General features: G+C 38.2%; 2 protein-coding genes and 1 pseudogene across 2 annotated transcripts; 2 read left to right on the forward strand and 1 right to left on the reverse strand.

Moving 5' to 3' along the window:
- Positions 1 to 2,370: 2,370 nt before the first annotated feature.
- LOC117411278 (arginase-1-like) lies at positions 2,371 to 4,798 on the forward strand (annotated as a pseudogene).
- A 1,428-nt stretch (positions 4,799 to 6,226) lies between these two features.
- Positions 6,227 to 16,127, forward strand: mrpl4 (mitochondrial ribosomal protein L4). The gene is made up of 9 exons (XM_034017163.3): positions 6,227 to 6,386; positions 7,163 to 7,244; positions 9,958 to 10,126; positions 10,570 to 10,621; positions 12,963 to 13,080; positions 13,675 to 13,781; positions 15,150 to 15,259; positions 15,524 to 15,597; positions 15,920 to 16,127. The coding sequence occupies exons 1-9, from the start codon at positions 6,339 to 6,341 to the stop codon at positions 16,063 to 16,065; spliced, it is 906 nt and encodes a 301-aa protein (XP_033873054.2). The 5' UTR covers positions 6,227 to 6,338; the 3' UTR covers positions 16,066 to 16,127.
- Positions 16,128 to 16,137: 10 nt separating this feature from the next.
- On the reverse strand, positions 16,138 to 25,593 carry LOC117410541 (centriolar and ciliogenesis-associated protein HYSL1-like). Its single transcript, XM_034017162.3, has 12 exons — positions 25,394 to 25,593; positions 23,476 to 23,578; positions 21,928 to 22,032; positions 21,535 to 21,611; positions 19,857 to 20,107; positions 19,704 to 19,762; positions 18,135 to 18,295; positions 17,825 to 17,879; positions 17,668 to 17,731; positions 17,489 to 17,570; positions 16,949 to 16,981; positions 16,138 to 16,571 (listed from the first exon to the last, which is right to left on the reverse strand). The coding sequence occupies exons 2-12, from the start codon at positions 23,573 to 23,575 to the stop codon at positions 16,440 to 16,442; spliced, it is 1,119 nt and encodes a 372-aa protein (XP_033873053.3). The 5' UTR covers positions 23,576 to 23,578; positions 25,394 to 25,593; the 3' UTR covers positions 16,138 to 16,439.
- Positions 25,594 to 26,182: the final 589 nt, after the last annotated feature.

Genomic DNA, 26,182 nt, shown 5'->3' on the forward strand with positions numbered 1-26,182 from the left:
AGAACCCCCAGAACTACACTACCAAGTCCACCCTGGATGAGGCAATAGATTGTGCTACACCATCAAAGCTGTGTTCCTGGACCAACCCGCAGCACACCATTCTTCCAGCCGTCCGATTTCCTGGACCCAATCGGATACGGACGGAGAGAGAGCACCTTACCCTGCAAAGGTCTGATCAGCAAGTTACGGGAAGAGACGTGATCCAGAAAGGACTTGGTGGTGGTGTGGGACCCCGGGGCACATCATGGCTGACTGCCTAGTGTTGGAGACCCAGACTTGAGATGCAACAGGCTCTGGGAAATAGGAACAGGTCCGCCTGAGGGGGCAGATACGGACCTTACACGCCGAGCCCCCAAACGCTATACCTGCCACTGTGGGACGCACGGGAGAAGGAGTCTTCCTATACACTCCAGTGATGGCGTGCTGTGTACGGCTCTCATTTCCGCGAACAGCTAAAAATAAAAATATATGATGATAGCAATAAAATTGTATTATACAAATAATAGAATGCAATGGAATTCTTTGTTGTCGATGTAATCACTAGACGATGAACAATCAACCAAAAAGAATGAATGGCACCGATGGACACCTTGAGCAAGTTTTGTTATTATAAAACATACAGTAAGATATTGTGAGTATTAGGGAATTGAAATCTTGTTACATCTTATTGTTTTTAACATGTAAATCACAACTGGGAGGGACTTATGATCAGTGTTGATAATCTAGAACAAGAACTTCACAATGTTAACAATGCACATAACAGCAACTTAAAACACCCTAGCCGAAAAGTGAACATTGTACTGTAAACAAGTCGAAAATCAGCATTTAGCTGGAACACAGAAAATAAGTGTGTTCAAAGCAAAGAATGGGTACAATAGCATTGCAAAGAAATTTGTTTTTATTTTAATATGAACATTGCAAATATCTGTCAAAGATTACAGCTGTAACAAAATACAATCATCACTAGACAAAATAAATGTCTACATAGTATTGCAATGATCTAGTGAAACTTGCCTATGGTATATACCAGACTGTATACACAGAAACACATAGGCACAGCACCATTTCATAGTCCATCTTGAGCACACCAGAGAAACTGCATGCTGATCTCTCTGATGTAAATGATTCGTGCTTTTTTCAGCGTTGCTTTAGCAATATCTACACGCTAACTGAGCTGAGAAACAATACACTGAACTTTTTTCCAAGAAGGTCGCCCTGGATAAGGGTGTCTGCTAAGAAATAAATAATAATAATAATAATAATAATAATAATAATAATAATAATAATGCAAGCATATACATTGAGCCATACAGAGACTTGTGTCAAAGTCGGTTGTAAACAATGTTTATATGATTATATTAATGGTATACCCTTTTCTTTATATAAAGTGTTTTTGCTCAACAACCGATTTGTCGGAGCTCCCGAGTGGCGCATCCAGTAAAGGCGCTCCTCACAGGATGTGCCCTATAGCCTGGAGATCGCAGGTTCGAATCCAGGCTATGTCACAGCTGACCGTGACCGAGAGTTCCTAGGGGGCGGCGCACAATTGGCTGAGCGCTGCCAGGGTAGGGAGGGCTTAGGTCGGCAGGGGAATCCACGGCTCACCGCGCATCAGCGACCCCTGTGGCCGATAGGGCGCCTGTGCCTCTGCAGCGGAGCCGCCGGATCTGTGTTGTCCTCCGGCACTATAGGTCTGGTGGCATTGCTGTGGATCTGCAGTGCGAAAAATGACGGCTTGGAAGGAGCACTTTTCGGAGGACGCGTGTTCCAGCCTCCGTTTCCTGAGTCGGCGGGGGGGTTGCGAGCGGTGAGCCGGGGATACAGATACTAATTGGGCATGCTAAACTGGGGTGAAAAACGGGGTAAAATAATTGGCGACGACTAAATTAAAAAAAAAAAAAAAAAAAAAAAAACGATTTGGCAGTCTGTTTTACGTACAAGCCCATTTAACAATATAAGTTTGATGGTCGTATTTGGTTTCCTCTCCCCACTCATTTGCTGTGATGCAGGTAATAAGACCCCACCAGACTTGTGATTGTGCAGCTTGGAACCCGATTGCTAGGCTCAGGAGGAGTCCTTTTGCTGCACCTGTTGCACAGGAAGTGAGCTATAAATGGCCAGATTTATGAAGGAAAAACTAATTTGTGTTGTACAACTAGTAACATACTAGTGCAAATTTGAGAAAAAGTAACCAATAATGAAAGCTTCATGTCTTTCAACCAGCTAATATTCTTATTACCCATTCTCTTCAAGGGGTATTTTGGGGTCCTTTCTAACCACCTACCCCTTTCTTTCACACCTGGGTACAGTATGTCAGTGTGTCTTTGATGACTGAATTATTATACTTTGAAATAACAATACAATGTTTCTCATTCCTTGTTGCTTACATACCAGATTCCAGTGGTGCCTGGCTTCTCCTGGTTAAAGCCCTGCATAACAGCGAAGGATATTGTTTACATTGGCCTACGGGATCTTGACCAGGAAGAGCAGTACATCTTTCCTTTAAAGATGATGATTGGACTGAGTACATCTTTCCTTTAAAGATGATGATTGGACTGAGTACATCTTTCCTTTAAAGATGATGATTGGACTGAGTTGTCCAGTTTGATTTATGATTTTAAAATATTTGCATTATTATTATTATTATTATTATTATTATTATTATTATTATTATTAAGTAACAATGTCTAATAGAAGTTATTTTTCAGCCACCTGATGTGTTATGTTTTTGCATTTAATATATAAGAACTGCATTTAACTTTTCAACGCTCACAATATATTAGACACTGCAACTATTAAATTAGTTATCTTTCTTTCTGTATACTTTGTGCTGAAAGAGGAATGACTGTTCATCATCCTAGTTGTAATATTCTTGCAACACTAACATGTTTTCAGTAGTAAAATGAAGGCATGCAACAGTCCACAAATTATTTCCAAGAACCTTTCCATGATTTATGTAGTTCCTTCTCTGTGTCGCTGAAACTAGTTACGTCGTAAAGAATTTGGGCATCAAATCTTTCTCAGTGACAGAGCTAGACCGATTTGGAATGGGTTGAGTGATAGAGGAGACTTGCGATCATCTTTTCTCCAAGTAGCTTTTAGTAGCACTTGTTTAGGGTTTCTCTTGTGATTGCAGTGCTGTTGACCATGCTTGTCTTGAGAGCTTGTTTATGAAAGAACCTCACTTGTCTGAAGTAGCATCTGCCTCTATCTCCTAGCAGCAACTGACTTTTTCCATTCCGTCCCTGAAGAGTCATTTGATTATGAGATTCTCTCATTTCTCCAGATGTCAGTAAATCATGCTGGAACATTTCTAATATATTAAAATATATTACGGTACAGTAAAAATGAAAGAAGACTCCTTATCTAATGTTTCACTTGTTTGTGAAGAATGCACCACTCTTAAAGAAACAGTAGACATGCTTAGGGCAGCTGTGACTTTTTATATTATATGTTCTGATGCCAAAAGTTTCTTCCCCTTAGGCTAATTAAAGTTGATTAAAACTGGTGTTTCATAAGAAACCTAACCTGTTTTTAAATTTGAAATACCTGGAGGGGTCAAATGTACCTACAGAAATGTGCACATTGGTAGCAGGAACATGAACTACATTTGACAAGTTAAGTACTGTAACACCTTCTCTGATCATCGTGTATAGTAAGTTGGCCACGGAGCCTACAAAGTGTTGGAAGGGCTCTTTATTTCCTAAAGATAAAACAACAAAAGCTCTGTTGCAATGCAATTTACCAAATCCAGATTATTATTTTGTAAATACTGTACATACAAACAGTAATGGTACTGAAGATTTAATACCAAACATGAGAACAATGACTTTAAGATAAGCAAAAACAGCAAAGGGTAAGTTGGCAACATATCCAGTTACTGAAGATGTTATACATGTGATAGACCATGTTATAATTGTCCTATCCTACTCATTACTCTATTAGAGTGAAGAGGCCAATTCATCTGAGTTATGACATCGACACTCTAGACCCTTTAGTGGCACCAGCGACAGGAACGCCTGTGATTGGAGGCTTGACCTACAGAGAAGGCATCGACGTGGCAGAAGAAATTTGCAAAACTGGTATGGAAAGAGGAACATTTGCACAACACAGGTTAAGCACATGGGGCTGGATTATTCTCAGCAGCAATATACACCACACAGTTTCACCATCTTCCTCTTTTTATAACATCATCTGAAACACAAATAACAACAGATTATTATAGTGACCCCCCAGCACGACCTTAAAAAACACCTCAATAAACATCAATCTTTCCTACTTTCACCTGAAGAAGAGACCTTTGAGGTCTTGAAAGCTTGTGATTAATTATTGTTTAGTTAGTCCTGTAAAAGGTATCACATCTCCTTCTCTTTGTCTATTGCTGATTTGATCATTTCTCATTGGTATACATTTTCAATTTGTTCACCTGTGATGCTTTTTTTCTCTTCATCTTCAGTATATTATTATATGAGTTGATAGTGATTTGTCACCTGGCATGTGTTTTTTTTTTTTTTGTACAATAATTTAAATACTGTACCTGCGTAAACAGTTATACAGTATAGTCCAGTTCCTAGTAGGCAGGTACACACAACTCAAATATGTGAAAAAAATGCATGAGGATATAGACCTTATTTTCTATTTGCAGGTTTGCTCTCTGCCGTTGACCTTATTGAAGTAAATCCCAGCAGAGGAGGAGGTCAGGTCCACAGTAAATGCTGCTGTTAGTGTGGTTTTAAGTTGCTTTGGACAAGCACGAGAGGGCTCGCACCCCATCAACTACCAGTTTCAAGAACCATGACCAGTTTCATTGTGTTGGACTTATCAGTAGAACTGCTGTTGAATATATTGTTAAGGTGTTGCAGAAAGAAGGCAAAAACCACTAGTTAATCTATTTTCAACAAACTGTATTAACGAAACACCTGGCGATTTTTAAACAAGTATTCTTGAAATTATGTTTTATGTGTAGTTAACAAGACTTTTGGCCTAGCTTTTGTTCCAGTGTAAAACTTGTGGCATAAAATGTTCATTCTAATATATTTTTTACATGGCTTAAGCTTGCTGAAGAATTATAATGACCTGGTATTCTATTCAAATCATGTGACAATGTAGCTTTTCAACTCTACATTGTCACATGCTTTATGTGGAATGAGAAAGTCTGGAGTTGAATTCCAGGTAAGCTCAAAGCAGGTTTAAAGTCCAGTAAAGGAATTTGAAGGTGCTTAATCTTTAATGTTATAAACCTACTATTAGTTTTTGGTGAGTGTATGGAGCCATGAATGCTACCAGTGACTTCAACAGTAACATAGTATTATACAACTTAGAACCTATGGACCAAATACAACTCAGCAAAGAAATGCAGGGGTAAATAATTGCCGAAGTAACATTACCTTACCTTACTTAGCCCTTAGTGGTTTCCCCTCTAATTGGAAGTATGAAATTAGAAATTGAGGTGTTATCTTCGATCAAGATCTTTCCTTTGAGGAACACATCAGGAATGTCATTAAGATATCCTTTTTTCATTTACAAAATATTGATAAACTTAGATGTATTTTCCCCCAGTCTGATGCGGGGAGAGACTAATGTATGCTTTTATAACATCAAGGATAGATGACTATAATGCACTGTTCTCTGGTATTTCTAGCCATGCTATTTCACAATTACAAATTGTTCAAAATGCTGCGGCCAGAGCTTTACCAAGAACCAAGATATATGAACATGTCACCCCTGTTTTGGCAGATTTGCACTGGCTTCCTGTTCGCTTCAGGATTGATTTTAAGATCCTGCTCCTGATATAAAGCTCTCCATATTCTCCTAGTCGGCCTCTTGATCACAGGGTGCAGCCTTGCTTAACATTCCAAGGATACAGGGAGGTGGCAGAGCATTCTCTACAGAGCCCCTAAACTGTGGAATGGCCTGACTGCCACCATTTATGAGGGAGGCTCCCTCTGTTGCTGTTTTTAAAGTAAGACTGAAAATGTACTTTTATAACAGAGCATTCACAGTCCTGTAAATTATGTTTTATATTTTGTATTACTTGTTTTTAATGCTTTTTAACTATTAATTAACTATTACTTATTTATACTAATGTGTTTATTACTTTTTATCATTGCTTAAATGATATAATAGTACGCACTGGGCTGAACACTGCCTGAACCTTATCTGAATGACTTTACTCATCCACACCTTAAGGGGGAGCTATTTATTATGAGTAATACTTTTAAGAAAAACGTCATAAGTATGGGACACTGAGAGGATGTACGCATGTCAAATACTGCTTGACCTACTTGGTTATATAGAACGCGTTTGATGTTAAAAACGTTTTGAGTTTGTAACCAGACATGTTTCGTATTTCTTTAACTCTTTGCTGCAGAGAGATTGGGAAGAGGGTAAGTAAGTAGCAAAGTATTATTACGGTAACGTGTATTTATTTAGTGTGTTTCTACCGATACATAGTTCATTTTCCTTCGTTTTAAAAAAAAAAATCAATAAATAAAAATTCCTTCCGAAATAGATGTTAAAAATTAGCTAATGCAGTATTGCTTTTTAATTGTATATAATACTCTGCGTTAAGAACCACGTTTTTCGAGCGGCAATATATCAGATTCAGTGAGTTAATGTCACCAGATGCCCTCGTCCGTGTACATTTTTGCCACAAACCACAACCACCAATTCGGTGTCATTAGACCGCCCCATCCCAACATAACATAACACCGAGTTACTGCATATAACGTTTTTTTTTTGTTTTTTTTTTCAGTTTTAAAGACGTGGTTTTAAAAACTATTGAGGATAATTTTCTGCCAGTTCTGCAAAGTTGTGTCCAAAATATGCAGTATTGCTGTTAATAACTGTTGTCCAAGTCATCGATTCTGCATAACTGGAGGCTTTGATAAGATCCTGTATTATCAAATACATCTAATTATAAATGGTGCTTGGATTATGTTTAATTTACTGTTTTGAAACTGTATGTTTTTAAGCATTGGATTGGGCCAGGCTTTCATTCCAGTTTTGTTTGCCGATTTAAAAAAAAAAAAAAAGCTCAAACGTGTTGAACCATTTTAAGCTGAGCTAGAGATCTCAAATAATTGTGCTGCTAGTGGAAAACTGAGACTCCTTGATGATGTAGGAGATAACAACAGTACAAATGTGATATTTTTCTTTTTAGTTTGCATCGACACTCTCTGGAGAAGGTGGGCTTCCCAGCAATCTCAGACTTGCTCCAAACCTTGTAGAATTTTCACGGACAGGTAGGTGTGGAAAATACAGATTAACCTATTGTGTGGATGCAGCAGTTGATTATTTGCAAGAATTTCGTAGTTTGTCCTAAGACGACATGTATATGATTTAAACATAAAAACTACAGGGCACATCTCGTGTACAATTGTATTCTGAGAGGATAGAAAGTCAGTTAAGGGTCATTAGTCATTCAACTGCGACACTTTATGTTTATCCAGAGTTATGTTACAGCTTGGATTTCGTTTTATAAAATCAGTAATAGTATAGTATACATCATGTTTTAACTACATACATATTTTTTTTTATTATTAAGTGATCCGTTTTTTAAAACCATTTTGACATACAGACCTTGCACAGAGAAATAATTGTTACCATAATTTCTCATTAGTGGCAGTAATGGTACCGTACAGTCTTTTTAATTAGCTGCCTAGTTACAGTAAATGCTGCCCATGCCCTGTCTTGTCTGTCTGTCTATACATACAGTGCCTTGCATAAGTATTCACCCCCCTTGGACTTTTCCACATTTTGTAGTGTTACAACCTGGAATTAAAATGGATTTAATTAGGATTTTTTGTCACTGATCTACACAAAATAGTCCGTAATGTCGAAGCGGGGGAAAAAAAATCTACATATTTTTCACAATTATTTATAAATAAAAAACTGAAAAGTCTTGATTGCATAAGTATTCACCCCCTTTGCTGTGACACCCCTAAATAAGCTCTGGTGCAATCAATTGCCTTCAGAAGTCACATAATTAGTTGAATGGAGTCCACCTGTGTGCAATTAAAGTGTCACATGATCTCAGATTAAATACACCTGTTTCTGGAAGGCCCCAGAGTTTGTTAGAGAGCATATCTAAACAAACAGCATCATGAAGACCAAGGAGCTATCAAAACAATTCCGGGATAAAGCTCTGGAGAAGCACCAATCGGTTGGGTTATAAAAAAATATCCCAAACTTTGAACATCCCCCGGAGCACCGTTAAATCCATTATTAAAAAATGGAAAGAATATGGCACAACCGCGACTCTGCCTAGAGAAGGCTGTCAACCAAAACTCAGTGACCAGGTAAGGAGGGCATTAGTCAGAGAAGCAACCAAGAGGCCAATGGTAACTCTGAAGGAGCTGGAGAGATCCACAGCCGAGATGGGAGAAACCGTCCATGGGACAACTATAGCCTGGACGCTCCACAAAGCTGGGCTTTATGGAAGAGTGGCGAGAAGAAAGCCATTGCTGAAAAAACCCCATATCAAATCCCGTTTGGATTTTGCCAAAAGGCATGTGGGAAACACAGCAAACATGTGGAAAAAGGTTCTCTGGTCTGATGAGACCAAAATTGAACTTTTTGGCCTTAGCGCAAAACACTATGTCTGGCGCAAACCCAACACAGTACGTCACCCAGGTAACACCATCCCTACTGTGAAGCATGGTGGTGGCAGCATCATGTTATGGGGATGCGTTTCATCGGCAGGGACTGGGAAACTGGTCAGGATTGAGGGCAAGATGGATGGAGCCAGGAAAACCTGTTTCAGTCTGCAAGAGACCTGGGACTGGGGCGTAGGTTAACCTTCCAGCAGGACAATGACCCTAGACACACAGCCAAAGCTACACTGGAGTGGTTTAAAAACAAGAACCTGAATGTCTTAGAATGGCCCAGTCAAAGCCCAGACCTCAATCCGATTGAGAATCTGTGGCAAGACTTGAAAATTGCTGTTCACCAACGGTCCCCATCCAACTTGACAGAGCTTGAGCAATTTTGCCAAGAAGAATGGCCAAAAATTGCAGGATCCAGATGTGCAAAGCTGGTAGAGACTTACCCAAAAAGACTCACAGCTGTAATTGCTGCCAAAGGTGCTTCTACCAAGTATTGACTCGGGGGTGCAACCAACACATGTCTTTTTTTTTTTTGTTTTGTTTAACTTTTGTGTCACAATAAAATATATTTTGCACCTTCAAAGTGTTAAGTATGTTGTGTAAATCAAATGGTCAAAATCCCAATTAAATCCATTTTAATTCCAGGTTGTAACACTACAAAAGGTGGAAAAGTCCAAGAGGGGTGAATACTTATGCAAGGCACTGTATATATATTATTTTATTATACACACTGCCCTACCGTTGTGGGGCTGTCATAATAAGTGCACATAGAGCAGCCTACCCATTTAAAAAAAAAATGATAGGATTTGTATTTCAATCCCATTGCACTGTATTTAAACACTACGCAAAGCAGATTAATTCATTTAAATCCATTAAAAACCAAAGCAGCATTTGCTCCAGTGCTAAGTGTTCACCACTTGAAATAAAACAAAGAATTGGCATACTAATACAAAATATAAGCAAACAAGCCATATGTTCCCCAAAAGGAATAAACAGCTAATGCTTAACAACGGTATCTTTCGACTCCCATTCCAGCCGACAGTTGCATATGTTAATTCCCAGACTCGCTCCAAATTATACATCTGCGCAAGTGCTAGTCAGAGCTTCCATTTCCCTTCAGACTATGTCTATGGTAACGGCTGAGCCATAACTAGGACTGCACGTATTTATTTAAAGTATTTTATGTATAAACCTCCCAATTTTAAAATGTCATTCTATGTTGGCTTTATAATGATTTTTCGTTTTATTTTGTTTTATATTTGCATTTAGTTTTATTTCGTGCTGTTCCGTATTTGCGGAAAACACAGGGCTCCAAGTATCAGTATTACTAACGGAGCCTCTTGCTTTCCAGAGAGGCCTCCTGCTGCTGGCTCAGGATTGCCAGTTCTCAGGCAGTGCGAGGTAGAGATCCCCTCCCACCTCACTGCCAGGCAGGCTTGGCTTGAGTCCCTGCGAGGTTATGAGGATGAGCAGCTGGGCTTGGTAGACCTGCATCCTGATGTCTTTGCTGTGCCTCCAAGGTAAAGGTTATCCAATGATGATATCCACCTGCACATCTTTTGAGTTTTCTTTAAAAGCACTACCCCATGTTCAGCCTCCCTGTATATCTTGCATGATAGGGGATCACTGTTGAACAATTATGTGTGCTCTTCTCTGTGCATGGTCTGCTTAAACTGCAAAGTTGCACTGTTGAGATTCTACATTTATCCAGTTAAGGGACCCAAGAATGCACTATGAAGTGGAAGGTTGCGAGCTTTCACCTTGCCACACAATTGCACATTTATTCAGTGAAAATCTAGCTTTCCCATCTAGCATTATGCATCCACACTTCCTTCCCTTGAGTACTGTAATGTGTGATGGAAACAGAGAAGACTGAAAATATAAAAGGACTAGAGAAGTAGGAGAATTGTGGAACCTATTCCTATCTTGTCTGTTTTATAATAATTTATTTTGTTCTTGGCAGGCTTGATATACTCCATGAGGTTGCAATCTGGCAGAAAAACTTTAAGAGAATTGTGAGTAAATAGCCTTGCATTTTTGTTCCGGGTTTCCCCTTGGCATATACAGTGCCTATAGTAAGTATTCACCCCCCTTAGACGTTTTCACAGTTTGCTGTGTTACAACCTGAAATCTTGATGCATTTAAATGGGATTTGTTTTCCTTTGATTTACACAACCTACTCAATACTTTGAAGAGGCAAGAGAATTTTTATTTTGAAACAACAGTTAATGAAAAATAAAAAAAAAACTGAAATGTCTTGGTTTAGATAAGCATTCACCCCCCCTGAGTCAATACTTGGTAGAACCACCTTTGGCAGCAATTACAACTGTGAGTCTTTTGGGGTAAGTCTCTACCAGGTTTGCACATCTGGAGCTTGCAATATTCGCCCATTCTTGGCAAAATTGTTCAAGCTCTGTCAAGTTGGATGGGGATCGTTGGTGGACAGCAATCTTCAAGTCTTGCCACAGATTCTCAATCGGATTCAAGTCCGGGCTTTGACTGGGCCACTCTAGGACATTCACTTTTCTTGTTTTTAAGCCACTCGTGTCGCTTTGGCTGTGTGCTTGGGGTCATTGTCCTGCTGAAAGGTGAATCTCCACCCCAGTCTTAGGTCTTTTGCAGACTGAAGCAAGTTTTCCTCAAGGATTTGCCTGTATTTAGCTCCATCCATTTTGCCCTCTACCCTGACAAGCTTCCCAGTCCCTGCCGATGAAAAGCATCCCCATAGCATGATGCTGCCACCACCATGCTTCACAGTAGGGATGGTGTTACCTGGGTGACGTACTGTGTTGGGTTTGCGCCAGACATAACGCTTTGCATTTAGGCCAAATAGTTCCATTTTTGTTTCATCAGACCACCAAATCTTTTGCCACATCTTTTCAGAGTCTCCCACATGCCTTTTTTCAATTCCAAGTGGGATTTTACATGGGCTTTTTTCAGAAATGACTTCCTTCTTGCCACTCTTCCATACAGGCCAGATTTGTGGAGTACCTGAGCTATTGTTGACACATGGACAGTGTGACAGTCTTTCAGAGTTGTTATTGGTCTCTTGCTGGCTTCTCTGACCAATGCCCTTCTTACCCGGCTGCTCAGTTTGGGAGGACGGCCTGCTCTAAGCAGATTCTGGGTGGTGCCGTATACCTTCCACTTCTTAATGATCGACTTGACTGTGCTCCAAGAGATATTCAATGCCTTTGAAATCTTTTTATACCCCTCCCGTGATCTTTGTCTTTCCACAACTTTATCCCAGAGTTGTTTTGAAAGCTCCTTGGTCTTCCTGGTAGTATCTTTGCTTTGAATGCACTACCCAACTGTGTGACCTTACTGGAAGTCATGTGAACCTCTTTTATTGCACACAGGTGGACTCCATTTACCTTAGTGTGAATTCTGAAGGCAATGGGTTACACCTGAACTTATTTAGGAGTGTCATAGCAAAGGGGGTGAATACTTATCTAATCAAGACTTTTCAGGTTTTATTTTTAATTGATTTGTTTTTTCACCCCCAATCCCCCATCCCATTTAACACATTGAAAATGTTGAGTAGGTTGTGAAAATCGAATGAAAAAAAATCCCATTTAAATGCATCAAGATTTCAGGTTGTAACACAACAGACTGTGAAAATGTCCAAGGGGGTTGAATACTATAGGCACTGTAGTACAGTAGTCTCCGGCTGAGAGAACACCCCTTGGGAAGCAAGCAAAGTGTTCTCTTAGCCGAAGTGTTCTTTGACAGAGTTCACCACAAAACGCAATAGGAATCCATAAAAAAAAAATTAAATATTTATTACTTTGCATGTGCATCAACATATGAAATGAACAGAATAAGTAAGTTTTATATGTTAATAAACTATAATAATAATAATAACGTAACAGACAAACTAATGTTAATAAACTGTCAAACTAAATTAACACAGCTCCCCTACACACGTTAAAAAATGCAGCAGCAGCTCTAGATTAATTATGAATACCTGTATAGGAGCAATATTCAAGACATCCACAAAATTATTTAACAGAATGGTGAAGCAACTCACCAGAACGGAAAATTGTTCGGCGACTTGTCTGATTCATTTTTTTTCAGGAGCTCAAACAATTCCCAACTTTTTGTAGCAAGAGAATCAGCGGCACCTTTTGCTGTTTGTTTACATGACATTTTGCAGCGATGAGGTGCAGTTGTGGAAATCAAGAAATAAATACAATATATTGGAACAGAAACTGTTGTCTGTATGTAAAGTACAGGGTGATTTAGAAAGTAAGTTTACCACATCAGCGCATGGTGCTTTCTAATCACCCTGTATATTCCTACCTAGAGTGTTTTGCCCCTGTAATAGTTGATCATATCTTTTGGTGGTTATTTTAGAGCCATGCTAAAGTGAAGACGCGGGCTGAGGTGAGAGGTGGAGGCAGAAAACCATGGCAACAGAAAGGAAGTGGCAGAGCACGTCATGGCAGCATTAGATCACCCTTGTGGAGAGGAGGTGGGTTATCATTGCACGCTTTTTACATTGATCCACTTGTAAATCCTGGTGTAAAGTAAAATGTGGTTATTGCTGAGGACTGAACCAAGAAAACTAGTAAAACATGGATTATCTCAATAAACAGAAAAACTATATAAAATGCATTTGGCATTGTATGTGTAAATAGTGTAAAAAGAATTGCCTTCCATGGGGTCGCCACTCTGGAATGAACTAGTAAATTATGCAAGACGAGCGCAGGGTAAGTCAAGCAAGCGTTGCTTCTATCCTGTTTGCACCAAGTGGACGTTTTAAATTGCCTATGTGCTCTTGTGAATTAGGGAGGAAAATTGATTCGGGTTAGTTTAGCAGTTGTTTAGGTTCAGCGGATGAAAGGAGGCGATTGACTTGACAGCTGGAAACCTGGTTGGCCATTGATCTTTGTCCCCTCAATTTGTAAGTGGGTTGCAGCAGTGAAGCAATATTCAAATTGGCCTCTTAAAATTGGGTAGAAAAAAGGTTAAAGCTGAACTTTCTTTGTTTCAGGTTTGTTATAGAACTTTGCATGCAGTACAACTGTTTTTCACAGGTAATTTAACATTTGTCTTCCCTTTCTAGGTGGTGTTGCACATGGCCCCAGAGGTCCAACTAGTTATTACTACATGCTCCCTATGAGAGTGCGTGTAATGGGATTGAAAGTTGCTCTTAGTGCTAAGCTGGCTCAGGTAGGCGATTTCCAAACACAGACCGCAACATTACAATTGATCCATATATAAACTGTCTTTCAGAAATTAAGTCCTATTTTTTGTATCAGGTTTGTTTTCTCAAATATCATGCATTTTACCATTCCACTTTACTGTCTACTATGTTATTTAGCAAAATAACATAGGAGACAGTACATTGGAATGGCAAAACAAATATTTCGCAAATGATAATCTTTGGGACTCCGGAGTTGATTATTGCTTTCTGTAATCTTTACATTACCCACGCAGAATGATGATGCTTTCAGTTTAACCACCCATTTGACAGCTTTTAAATCTTGTGCCATGTAGTATTATATTTTTTTTTTTTGAGGTATGAAATACAAATGAGATAATATTGTAGAAAAATTGAATGGTACAGTACAGTAGTCAGTACCACAACTGTAGGCTATGTACTTGAATGTAATTTAAATATATGGCCACATATTTTGCACATCATAAAGACAAAAAAAAAAAAAAAAACTTTCGGTATTTTATTTAACATCATGTAATTAAAGAAACTACAAAATCATATCACAAAAGTCTACTGGAAACTACAATAGAAGTACAGTATTTCATGTTAGATTTCGAAATGACACATTTCAGTTTTTAGAAAACTACAAATTGGTAAGTAATTCTGTATGTTAACGTAACATTAATTCTATAGGGTGTGATGTGAAATGTTTGGCCAGAGCTGTAATGCCCCCCCATATAATTTACGAAATAAAAACACTGGTTTGTTTATCAAAGTTGCTTTTCTGCCATGTATCTGCAGGTATATGAAATGAGCGATCAACTTAGCAAAGAAACATACAATATGCTGCTGACAGCAAGTAGCCTACTACTAAAATGTTAGAAAAGATATCCTTTTACAGACAGTTATTTTGTAAAAATAGTAGTGAACCAAAGAAATAATAAAAAAGGCAAAAAGTGAGAACAGTATCAAATTGGCTACAGGAAGGATGCTTATCAGGGGTGATGTATAAAATACTGACCTGCCTGTCCTTGTATGAAATATGGAAGGGATCAGACACTCCATAGACAACAGTTTTTCATTCAAGATTTTTCCTGCCAAGCACGTGTTGTCACCACTTGGCTGTGATTTGGTTAATCCACAGACTGTACCACGCTCTGGATTAGATTTGAGAGGGACTAGCGGTATCATCCCGCGCCGATCTGTCCAACACCATATAAAAGCAAAGCAATACAGGTGGCAAAATAGCTCACGTGCCGTGCCTGCCTGTCCCAGGATTTAGAATTACTGAATGCGGTACTGGAAGTTCCAGACCCATCCATTGTTTTGTCAGATTTGAATATCATTCTTCTAATGAATTCAAATGTTTGTGTCTGCAGGATTACCTTCATATCGTTGACTCCCTGGAGATGCCAACCCCAGACTCCCAGTACATTCTGGATCTGGCCAGACACAGGCACTGGGGAGATTCTGTTCTCATTGTAGACGTGTAAGTATTTAAATATGAAGTTTAAACAAACTGACTTACTAAAAAAAAAAAAAAAAAAGTATCAATACAGAAAAGCATGGCAGCCCAGGTATTTTTCCATGGGTGTTAGAGTAGAGTTGTTTGTACATAGGTTGTAAAACTACCAAAAGTTTCATGTGAATTGAAATATACATCAATCCCATTTGTTTGAAACTTTTACAAATATACAAGTAAACCTTATCTGAATTAACTCAAATGTTCCAAACATTTCTTGTTTTCATACAGGAAAGAAGACCTACCTGAAAATATATTAAAGGCAACAGAAGACTTGAAGACAATAAATGTAATGCCAGCCATTGGTGAGTTAGTCTCTCGATTTACATAAAGCTATCCAATAGCACATTGATGGAGTTCGGCAAAGCAGAATTACTGATATTGCAGAAGTACACACTAAAGTCCTCCAGTAGTTTAGTATTACAGTGGGGACCTATTTATTTCCCTTACAAATAAAACTTTTGCAAACAGTTTCTAAAATGGAAAGGTCAAATATGTATGTGCATTTAGTCCAAACAAATCTAAAAAATAAGTTAATAGCCTTACTGCTGCTGTTTTAGCACCTCTTGTTAAAGATATGACAAATGGCTATGTTTTGAAGTGAATACGTTTTCTGTTTTGGTACAGGTCTGAATGTTCACAGTATGCTGAAACATGAAACTCTGGTACTTACCCTGGATGCAGTGAGTTTTTTGGAAAAGAAGCTGCTTTGGCATGACTGCAGATACTCTCCTCTCTACCCATTCAAGCTACCCTACAGTGACTTACCCTAATCAATATTACATGTATTTATTCTACATCCCTGTAAAAAAAAAAAAAACAAAAAAAAACACAAGACAGCAATCTGGAGGAAAAAGGTATAACATTTTATTTTGTATGTACATTATTTCAATAAATACAATAACTCCCGTCTCCCACAAATGCTTTTGACAGATCCGATATGTATATTTTAAAAATATACATAATGCTAAGGCATAAAAAACAAAAGGTATTGAATAACAAACACCTCAAACTGTTTATAGCATTTAAGACATGGTCCCTTCTACTGCATTAGAAAGACAACTTGTGCTTACTGAGACACATCCATAAACTTATGACTGTCAGTGGTTACTTATTACTGTATAGCTGCAGCACAGTAGTACTTTTGCTAAAATGGATAAAAGATCTTCTGCGGCATTAATCCTTTTGCCAAGTCATGTCGTACTTCCCATCTCAGTGCTAATCTTTTCTTCTGAGTTGGCACTTCGTAAGTATTGGGAACATAAATGCGCTGGGGCTTCTGTTGATAAAAAATTAAATAAATTAGACCTAGGTCAGTAACACTAGTTGCAAAAAAGAACATTTAAAATATCTGATTACAACCCAAAGAATCTCCTAGATTGCATTAACCACCAATTTCTACGGTTGAGTGGTGCTGTAAAATGCTTCAATAAAACCCAGCAGTGGTTCATCCCAATAAGGTATAGGCTGGTCAAATCAACCTCTTTGTTTCTTAAAGAATTTTAAGTTATGTTGCAGTAGTTTACAGATCTCTTGTTGTGGGTGGCAGGTACAATTACACCTGAAGCAGAAGGGGTTTAACCCTTTGGTGGGTATGTTGGGATGTCAATAGGAATACCCTGGTACCGATTACCAAGAAAACAAATATATACTTACAGGTGGTAGTTGGCTCTTGTACAGCATTTGTTCCTACCAAAAATAAAATCACAGAAGAAAACTAATCAGCCTTAAATTCCCTCTACTTAAGTCATGTACACATCAAGTTTACAATACCATATTTACATGTAGAAATAACTAAAGAGCTATTTCTATCAGTTTTTCAGACAATCACAACGCTGTCAATTAGGGTATTCACTCCATTTGTTAAAGTAATGTCCAGGGGCAGGTTTTTCAAAATTTGTAATCTGGATAACACAGATGCGGACTTTGTAATCGGAAGTATAAAAAAAAAAAAAGTAATTATTTGTAATCTGGATAAATGTAATCCAGCAGTGACATTCTGAAAAAATGGATCAAAAACGATCCAGATAGAAGTAATATCGATCACAAAATATAGGATTACAAAATCCAGATCACGGTTATCCAGATTACGTTTTGAAAAACCAGCCCCTGGAGATATACGCTGTAGGAAAACAAATACACAAGGTAAAGTAAACTTTACTATACTAAAGTGTGTGTATATATAAAATTGCATACCCTTATTCCCCAGCGCAGCCCTTTGTGCTGTTTTTCTTCAGGAGGTTTGAAAGCTTCCCAGTCTTGTTTGTACTGAAAATACCTAAGTAGAAAGAAAATGTTACGTTACCCAGAATCCCAGTTAATACGTTTAGATAAAGCAATACTGGTAACATTGCTATGTAAACATGTCTGCTTACTTAGAAACAGGATCATTTTTCTTTAGGTTCCTTGTGTGAGGGTGATCCAGTTGTGGCCGGATAACTTGAATTCAAAAAATAAATAAATAAAAATAAATAATTTGTTTAAGTGCAGCTAAAATACAAGATAACACTGCAATTAAATTAAATAACTTACAAGACTTGGGTCGACTTGAACTATGTGAATCACGCTCAGTTTCTGCAGATCTCAACTGGGGGGGGGGGTGCAAGAGAAAGCTCATTAAAACTGCAACTTTTAAACATGGCATTGCACTAAATCTTAATACAAGTTGAAATGAAGCTGGAACTCACTTATATGCTTTGTTGTCACTACAATATTAAGATGGTCTATACTAAATAATGTGTTAGTGAAAATCACCACGTGTCTAATGTGATGTGAAGGCTCCAGTATTGACAACTTTTTTTGGTCAAATAACCCACCATTAAAAACAACTTCATTCACTTACAGCATCTCTGGTGTAGAGCTGAAAGGCAGAGTGAGGTCTTGCCTCATCTGAGCTGGACTGCTCACTCAGGCTCCCCATTTCATCAGTCTCCAGGTCAAAGTCTGACACTTCAGAACACATTTGTAGTCTGACGAGTCTTTCCTCCAGTTTACTGACGGCATCTATGAAACAACATACCTGTCTCATCAAAACATACTTTACTACCCGACACCTAGAATACAAATGCAATAACAATGCAGCAAAAATAAAGTGATTTATGTTAGTACTGTTCTAAGCACCTTTTTCAGAGGTGTCCCCAATATCCTCTTTCAACTGTCCCTGTGTTATCTTTCTTTTAGACATATCCATCCAGCATCCTCCTTCTCAGACCTATGCCTATGGTCCTCCATTATTATTATTTGTTTATTTAGCAGACACCTTTATCCAAGGCGACTTACAGAGACTAGGGTGTGTGAACTATGCATCAGCTGCAGAGTCACTTACAATTATGTCTCACCCGAAAGACGGAGCACAAGGAGGTTAAGTGACTTGCTCAGGGTCACACAATGAGTCAGTGGCTGAAGTAGGATTTGAACCGGGGACCTCCTGGTTATAAGCCCTTTTCTTTAACCACTGGACCACACAGCCTCGTGTTTTCATGAATGTCCTTCTCAGATATATCCCCATAGTCTCCCTTCTCAGAAGTGACCCCTACTTTTTGTTTCATATATTTCCCCAGTGTACTCATTCTCAGTTATCCTCAGATGTAGGCTCATTCCTTTCTCGTCCCAAAGTTAACCCACTCACAGGCGAGTCTGAACAGACAGTATCATTATCAGCATCTTTTATATCCCAGTCATTTGTTTTAAGGCCATCTCTGCCTTCCGATTTTGAATACTTGTTATTTTGAGACTCATCCTGCCTTGCTGCCGTAGCCCCTGGGATCCATATTGAGATCAGTGTCGACTTGGTAGCGCTCCGGTTCCCCTTCGCTTGGTTTGTCAGACCAAAAGGAGGAAGGGGTCGTCATCATCACTGCCCCTGTCCCACTGGTTTTCATACAGATTTCTATACATTCTGTGCCTGGCCTATTGATTTCACAACTCAATTTTGTACACTACAATAGGTAACTTACAAAACACAGCAGATGGCAAAGCAAGAAACATGTTAAGCTAAAAAGGTTAACAGGATTAAATCCATGTTTTCAAGACAGGAAATAACACTAGCTAATTACATGTATTATGTGTGCTTTCTTATACCTTTACACACAATTTTCTCTTTGTTTTTATATTTAAAGTGCAGTCCACGGGAGTAATTAATTTAATTAAAAACTATGTTCTCACCAACACATTCATGTTGAACCTCCTTGTAAAAGTTTTATATTAATACATAAACCAAAAAATATGGTGGCCATTGTCGGCCTTTTAACTGCTTTTGTTCAATTTCTATACTTTGAATAAAGTTTAAAAAAAAATTGGAGGAGAAAGAAATCATAATTCACTGCTAATTTGCTCTAGGGCAATGTACTTTATTGCCAGAATATGGATTTCAAGAGAGCAGTTGCAAACAGAGGTTTACATATATGGTTACCTGATTCTGCTTCGCTATGGATCGATTCATCACAGACATGAACCTGTCCATTCTGTTTCCTGTGTAAAAACCAAGCACAACATCATGGTCAAATTAAAAATGAACATCCAAAAGTCAAAAGAATACTTGTAAAACATGCAACAAGTGAAATACCTTAGGACTTTTCTTTTGATTGCAGGTTTCCCATAAGAACCCTGTGGCCTGTCTGGGTTTGTTGAACTACTTGTAGCAGACTCTAAAGTGCTGTTTATGCTTTCTGAGCTGTTCTCTACATCTAGCCTGCAGGGGGCAGAAGTGGGCCGTGGAAATGCTGGTGTCACAGAGTGCATGATGTAAGAATCGTACTGCTGGAACCTTGCAGAAGTGGTGCTGGGATACTCAGTTCCATATGTAGACAACGGCACCTAAAAAATTCAAATGTAAAAAAACATTTTTATATTAGCTTAAGTCTTTAAAATAATGTTTATACCTTGTATAGTTTCACCACATAAATAGAATCTGATTTCTGACACATACAGTTGTAAAGGAAATGTGTTTTTGAATATGTACATGGTTTTATAGTTGGATTGAATCAACTAAGAATTCTTTGTTCACCAGAACTGACAGCAACAAGACAATTGCTGTTTAAGGTTAGTGAATATGACAAGTGAAACAAATGTGGCTTGCTAAAAGGTAAGGATTTTTTTTAAATATTAATCTTTATGCTATGTGGAATGAAAGTGGTTTACAGAGGGAATGTCCAAGTAACCACGTCAAGGAAAGCCCAAGATAACTACAATACCACAAACGGTACCAGACTAACACTGGTGGATCCCCCATACACCTCTCCACCATGGCATATTACAAATGAAATCAAACAAAAATCCATAGCCATGTTTGTTTAGTAAAAATGTAAGTGTTCTGAAGTACATACAATAGTGAAAAAAAAAAAACATATTGCTTGACTGAATCCTTAGAGCACATTCAATATTGAACCAAAAATATATGCAAGTACCAGTTGGTAGGGCTCTTGAAAGAAAACTGCACATTTTCAAGCAACAGCACAACTGATTAAGGTACTTAATGGTTGTTAATTATTAAATAAAATTATTAATTCTTTCATTTATACAAAACCTTTATCATATGTTTAATGATAAAGAATGTCTATTCTTGAAACAAAGCCCATATCACAAGGATGATACTGAATAAATGAGGTGAGCCAAGCCAGTCTATTCCTCAGCAATGGGTAATAAAGTGAGCAAGCAGAAAATAATAATAATAATAATAATAATATCTATCTAGATCTGTATATCTCTATCCCTACTATTGAAACTATAATAGAAATATACAAAAACTTGCAGGACTGCTGCTCGGCCTACACAACAAACATTTTAAAAATCTAAGCACATGCTTGTCATTTCTCAAATGCCTAAACAGGCCTCAGCATTGGCATTTTAATGCTTCAGGATTGAAGTACTCATTGCAACCTCACAGAATACACCCAACAATGTTCAGACATGGGTCAATGGAGATAGACAGGCTGTTAGGTGAGACTGAAAAAAATTGCTTTCACCATTACTAGAGATAAAAGGTTAATTTAAAATCGGTTCAGGCACTTCGCCTGCTGAGCATACGGAAACAAACCCTCAAAGAAGGTGCAACAGTCTGGGTATTAAGGAAGTTGCAGTCATGGAAAGATAATATCAACATTAACAAAAAAAGAACATCCTCTCACAAATGGGCTTAAATGACATTGTCACAGTTATACATAACCCAACCTTCACAAATGAACCTGCTATGTTATAACATTTACAAAGATTAAAAAAAAAGTCCTCTACTGTTTTAATCTTACTTGTCTTTTTGGTTGTGGAAACCGCTCTCTAGAAGTAGCAAATGGTTTATGGGTGTAAGTGCCTTCATTCTGGGAAACTGAAAATATAAAAATGAAAAAGCTACTGTAGTTGAAACAGCATTAAATACATGTTACAAAGCCACAAGCAATGTGATACGTGCAATGTGATACAAGCACACCCTGGATGCATCTCAAAAAACGGTTTGAATAACCACCGTCCAACTGTTTTGAATTAATTAGGTAAAAGATATTTTCCACAAATTGCCTCAAAGTAAAGTAAATTTTATGGCAACGATAAACACTGTGTTGCTGTCACAGTACACTTTATTGAATCCTTTGTTGTATACACATTTCATTTTTGCACCTGCAAATAAAGCTGCACAATAAGATTACCATAAGCAGGTGAGTTCTTGCCGCCACTGCTGTAGGATTGAGGGGAGACCCTTTCGCTGGAAGTCTGACTTTTTGATCTTTCATGTCTGATCAGTTGCTCAAGATCTTGAAAAGAAAGAAATTTAAAACCTATAACAATTACATTTATCTTCTATGTATTTGTATTGCAGTTTGCAAAGAGCATAAAACAGATTTAGAGAGGAATGCAGAGGTGGGATTTCCATGAGATAAACGGAATGTGCCAGTAAATGGGTTTCTTCCTGTTCGGAGTGGACTCCACACAACATTGGAACCTTTCCGCTGTCCGGCTCTTCTCCCAGAAGGTGATTTTTTATATCTGTGCATCGTAACACCACACCTACCCGATAGTATAAAGGGAAATGATGCAGAAGGGTCAGATGTCCTGTATTTTTCCTTGTTTCGTAAAGCTAGGAAACCAAAAACCGTGGGGGAGGGTGGGTGGGAAGCCAGATGTGTTCGCTCTGAACTGGAAGAAACCCATTTACAGGTAAATTCTGTCTTACCAGTTCTTCGACTCCACACAACATTGGACCCCCCCCCCCGCCGTATTGAAGCCAGGCTGCAAGGACGTCGCTTGAGGAGGACAGGGAGGGGGCGGAGACGGTGTTGGGTCACTGTTTGCCTTGCATTTCCCCGATTGGCCAGTCTGTCTCGTAGGGGAATGTTTCACCCCTGACTTCGATCTTACTGAAGTTGCGGTGGAAGATGTCAACAAACATTTTGCGCATTTAGTGGAGGCTCCAGACAGAGATATAGGAGCTCCACATTTCCTACCAACCATTGTAGCACAGCCGCTACCACAGTAATTTATAATAAACTCCTTCCAGAGAAGGACACCGATTGCCCAGCGCTCGCTGTCCTGATTACACAGCCAGTCTCCACACCCGTCTCCGGTAACCCAGACCTCGGAACAGAGTCGGAACAGGCTCTCTCTGGGTAAATAATGTGGCGTGCAAAGCAGAAAGCCGCTGGCAAGAAAATTCTCCTCCAACAGATAATATGAGGGCTTGCTCGGCAAACAACTGCCCATTATCTCTTCTGCACCCCAAAAGGTTAGACGGACAAGCACAGAATGCAAGTGGGTATACTTTCAGCAGGAATTTCGATTTGGAAATCAAAGAAAATGAGTTAATAATAACAAACACAACTATTACTATGTCCACGCTTCCTAGCTTTACGAAACAAGGAAAAATACAGGACATCTGACCCTTCTGTGTCATTTCCCTTTATACTACTGGGTGGGAGTGGTGTTATGACTCAGATATAAAAGACCTTCTGGGAGAAGAGGGCGGTTTTTCCATGTTTTTACCTAGCCCGACAGCGGAAAGGTTCCAATGTTGTGTGGAGTCCACGAAGAGCTGGTAAGAAATAATATTACTGTGCATTGTGAAATTTGACATTAAACTATTTCTTTGGAGAATATTTGCTAAATAAAGTTGCTGTCTGGTATCATGACAAATATCAAGAGTGTAAAAAGGTCTACAGAAAGACAGTGTCATGTATTTTCTGTGACATTAAGAATCCAACCTTTTTTGAATTCATGGAGCCTGTGTCTTGGTATATTGTTGTAGCCCAGCAAAACCAATTGCTGCTGAATGTCGTCTTCTGTAAACGCAATGTCATCCATTTCCTAGGAGACAAAATACACTTCTGTAACAGTTATGTTTACCTGGTTATATTTTGTATTGTCCTTTACTCACAATTCAAATGTACATTATTATTATTATTTATTTCTTAGCAGACGCCCTTATCCAGGACGACTTACAATTGTTACAAGATATCACATTATTTTTACATACAATTACCCATTTATACAGTTGGGTTTTTACTGGAGCAATCTAGGTAAAGTACCTTGCTCAAGGGTAAAGTACCTTGCTCAAGGGTAAAGTACCTTGCTCAAGGGTAAAGCAGCATTGAACCCACGACCCTCCGGTCAAGAGTCCAGAGCCCTAACCACTACTCCACATTACATCTGGGCTGCAAAATATTCTATATATGGAAATTACTTGGCTCTTAAAACACAAACATATGTATACATGTTGGGATTGTAAGAATAAAACTAGCATGGTATTGTTTGTATTGGTATGCAAACCTTCCAATATAAAATACATTAGGTGAAGTTCCACTTTGTAATATATACCCAATAATGTAATAGTATAGGGTTGTTCAATCTCAAGTGAACCAACAGGGGTCATTCGAGCTAAATCAAACTGCTTGCATCGATTTTAATGCTATTGAATAAATACTGTTTTTAATCTAAAATCAGTATAGCCAACTTCACAATCTGCAAGTCTAGGCTTTTCCTTTGAATTCGTCAAAGACCAAGACTACCAAACACTGACTGCTTAGTCTGTTATATTAAGGTCAGTGAAAGGTTATGTTCTAGCTCGTTATATTTCCATCTTTAACAGTGCTTAAGTTCAACAGACGAGACATGAACAGGCCAGAACTGTTGTGGGTTTCAAAACTGTACAAACTGTTCAGACTATATTGCACAGGTAGATTCCCCAAAAATCAGTCAGCATTATGCATAGCTGAAGTGCAACAAACAAATGCATTTTGCTCGCTGAGTGACCTATCTGACTTGCACATAAAAAAAAAAAAAAACTTGAAATAGAGGGTAGTAAATAAGGGACCTTATATGGTAAAGTATAGTATATTACTATAACTTGATCGTTAACACAGCCTAACAGTGACTCAGTATATCGCGATATCGGAATCGCGATATACTGAGGGAACACTGTACAAGTAGAACACTATTTCATGTTTTTTTTGTTTTTGGGTTTTTTTTTTTTTTTTTTTTTTTTTTTTTTAAAGGTCACTATATCAATTGGAAACTCTCACGATAGATTGTTAATGTATGGAAGACGCAAACTATGTTATTCTGTTCTAATAGAAAGCAGTATAAAAATCCATCTTGGACTATTGTTACACTGAAAGATGAGATAATAAATAAAGTTCATTATTATAAATACTTAGGCATATAGATTGATGAGCATCTTACATTTAATCACCATATTGACAAACTGATTTCAAAGGGAAGACCTAAATTAGGCTTCATTTTTAGAACTAGGAAGATCTTTTCTCAGTGTAGCACATCAAAACTGATGACTACTACTATCCTTGATTATGGCGATTACTTTTATCAGTTTACTTCTACTCAGTCTTTACATAAACTATATGTAATTTACAGCTGCATATTTGTAAGAATGTCTACGCGTGCCTTTCGGCTTCTGCATATCATACGAAATTACAGTTTTTTGTTTTTTTTTTAGGTGTTTAGAGTTTCAAAGCCGTGTTTTTAAAAGGTAATGCTTGTTGGACTGCAGATTTTAATAAATAAGATTTCACGACATTGAAGAAAAGAATATATATACTGCCGTTCTGCTAGTGCTGGTGCTGCAGCATAGCTATTTAAAACAAATGTTCACTATAATCTGCTTACCTGGCTGTTCGTTTCTTTGGTGCAGCCTAAAATTAAATGTCTGTAGACAGAATGTGATCCTCGCAAACGTCTGTGATCATAACAATACAAATAACGTTTAAATCCGCGGTACTAGCAGCGCCAAACATTCAAGGATCTTTAAATTTTCCAAATAACAGCCGTTACCACGCAGACTGGCAACGACTCCAGAGCAAGAGCAGTGACACAAGTTTGAACAAGAATAAGCGCTAGTGATAGCGCCACCTGCAGGAAAGTACTGCTGAATAGAACCAGGAGGACTTTCTATTGTGTCATCAATCCTCTCAATAGAATAAAACATGAAAAGAAAAACTACAGTCGCTCTAAATAAATACAGAAACAATGTCTTCAGCACTTACACAAACAACAGTCTTATCCCTTAGAAAGTTTATCACAGTAAAAAGCACAGCAAAGTGTAAAGCACGGTACAGCAAAATTAGGCATTGTAATGACCAGTGAGGTATGATAAAGCATATTAATAAACATGTCAAACTAGAGTAAACTATGGTAAATGCAGAGTATAACCATGGGAAAAGCATGGGAAAACTGCATAAATACTGTGTTAAATTTTATACACGGGAGACTCTGTGATATACATTGAAGACACTGAGAAAGACTTATGTCATGGTCATTTAATTTTACAAGTTTCTTTCATTATTACTGGCGGAAAAATTCATGTAATTCATGACTTTTGCTGAAGCAAAAAATATAGTAAATGAGGATGGTTTTCATGAAATTTGGCCTACTTGTAAAAAAAACTGCTTAGCCCTA

Source organism: Acipenser ruthenus, chromosome 6, assembly GCF_902713425.1.
Source record: "Acipenser ruthenus chromosome 6, fAciRut3.2 maternal haplotype, whole genome shotgun sequence".
Taxonomy (NCBI): domain Eukaryota; kingdom Metazoa; phylum Chordata; class Actinopteri; order Acipenseriformes; family Acipenseridae; genus Acipenser; species Acipenser ruthenus.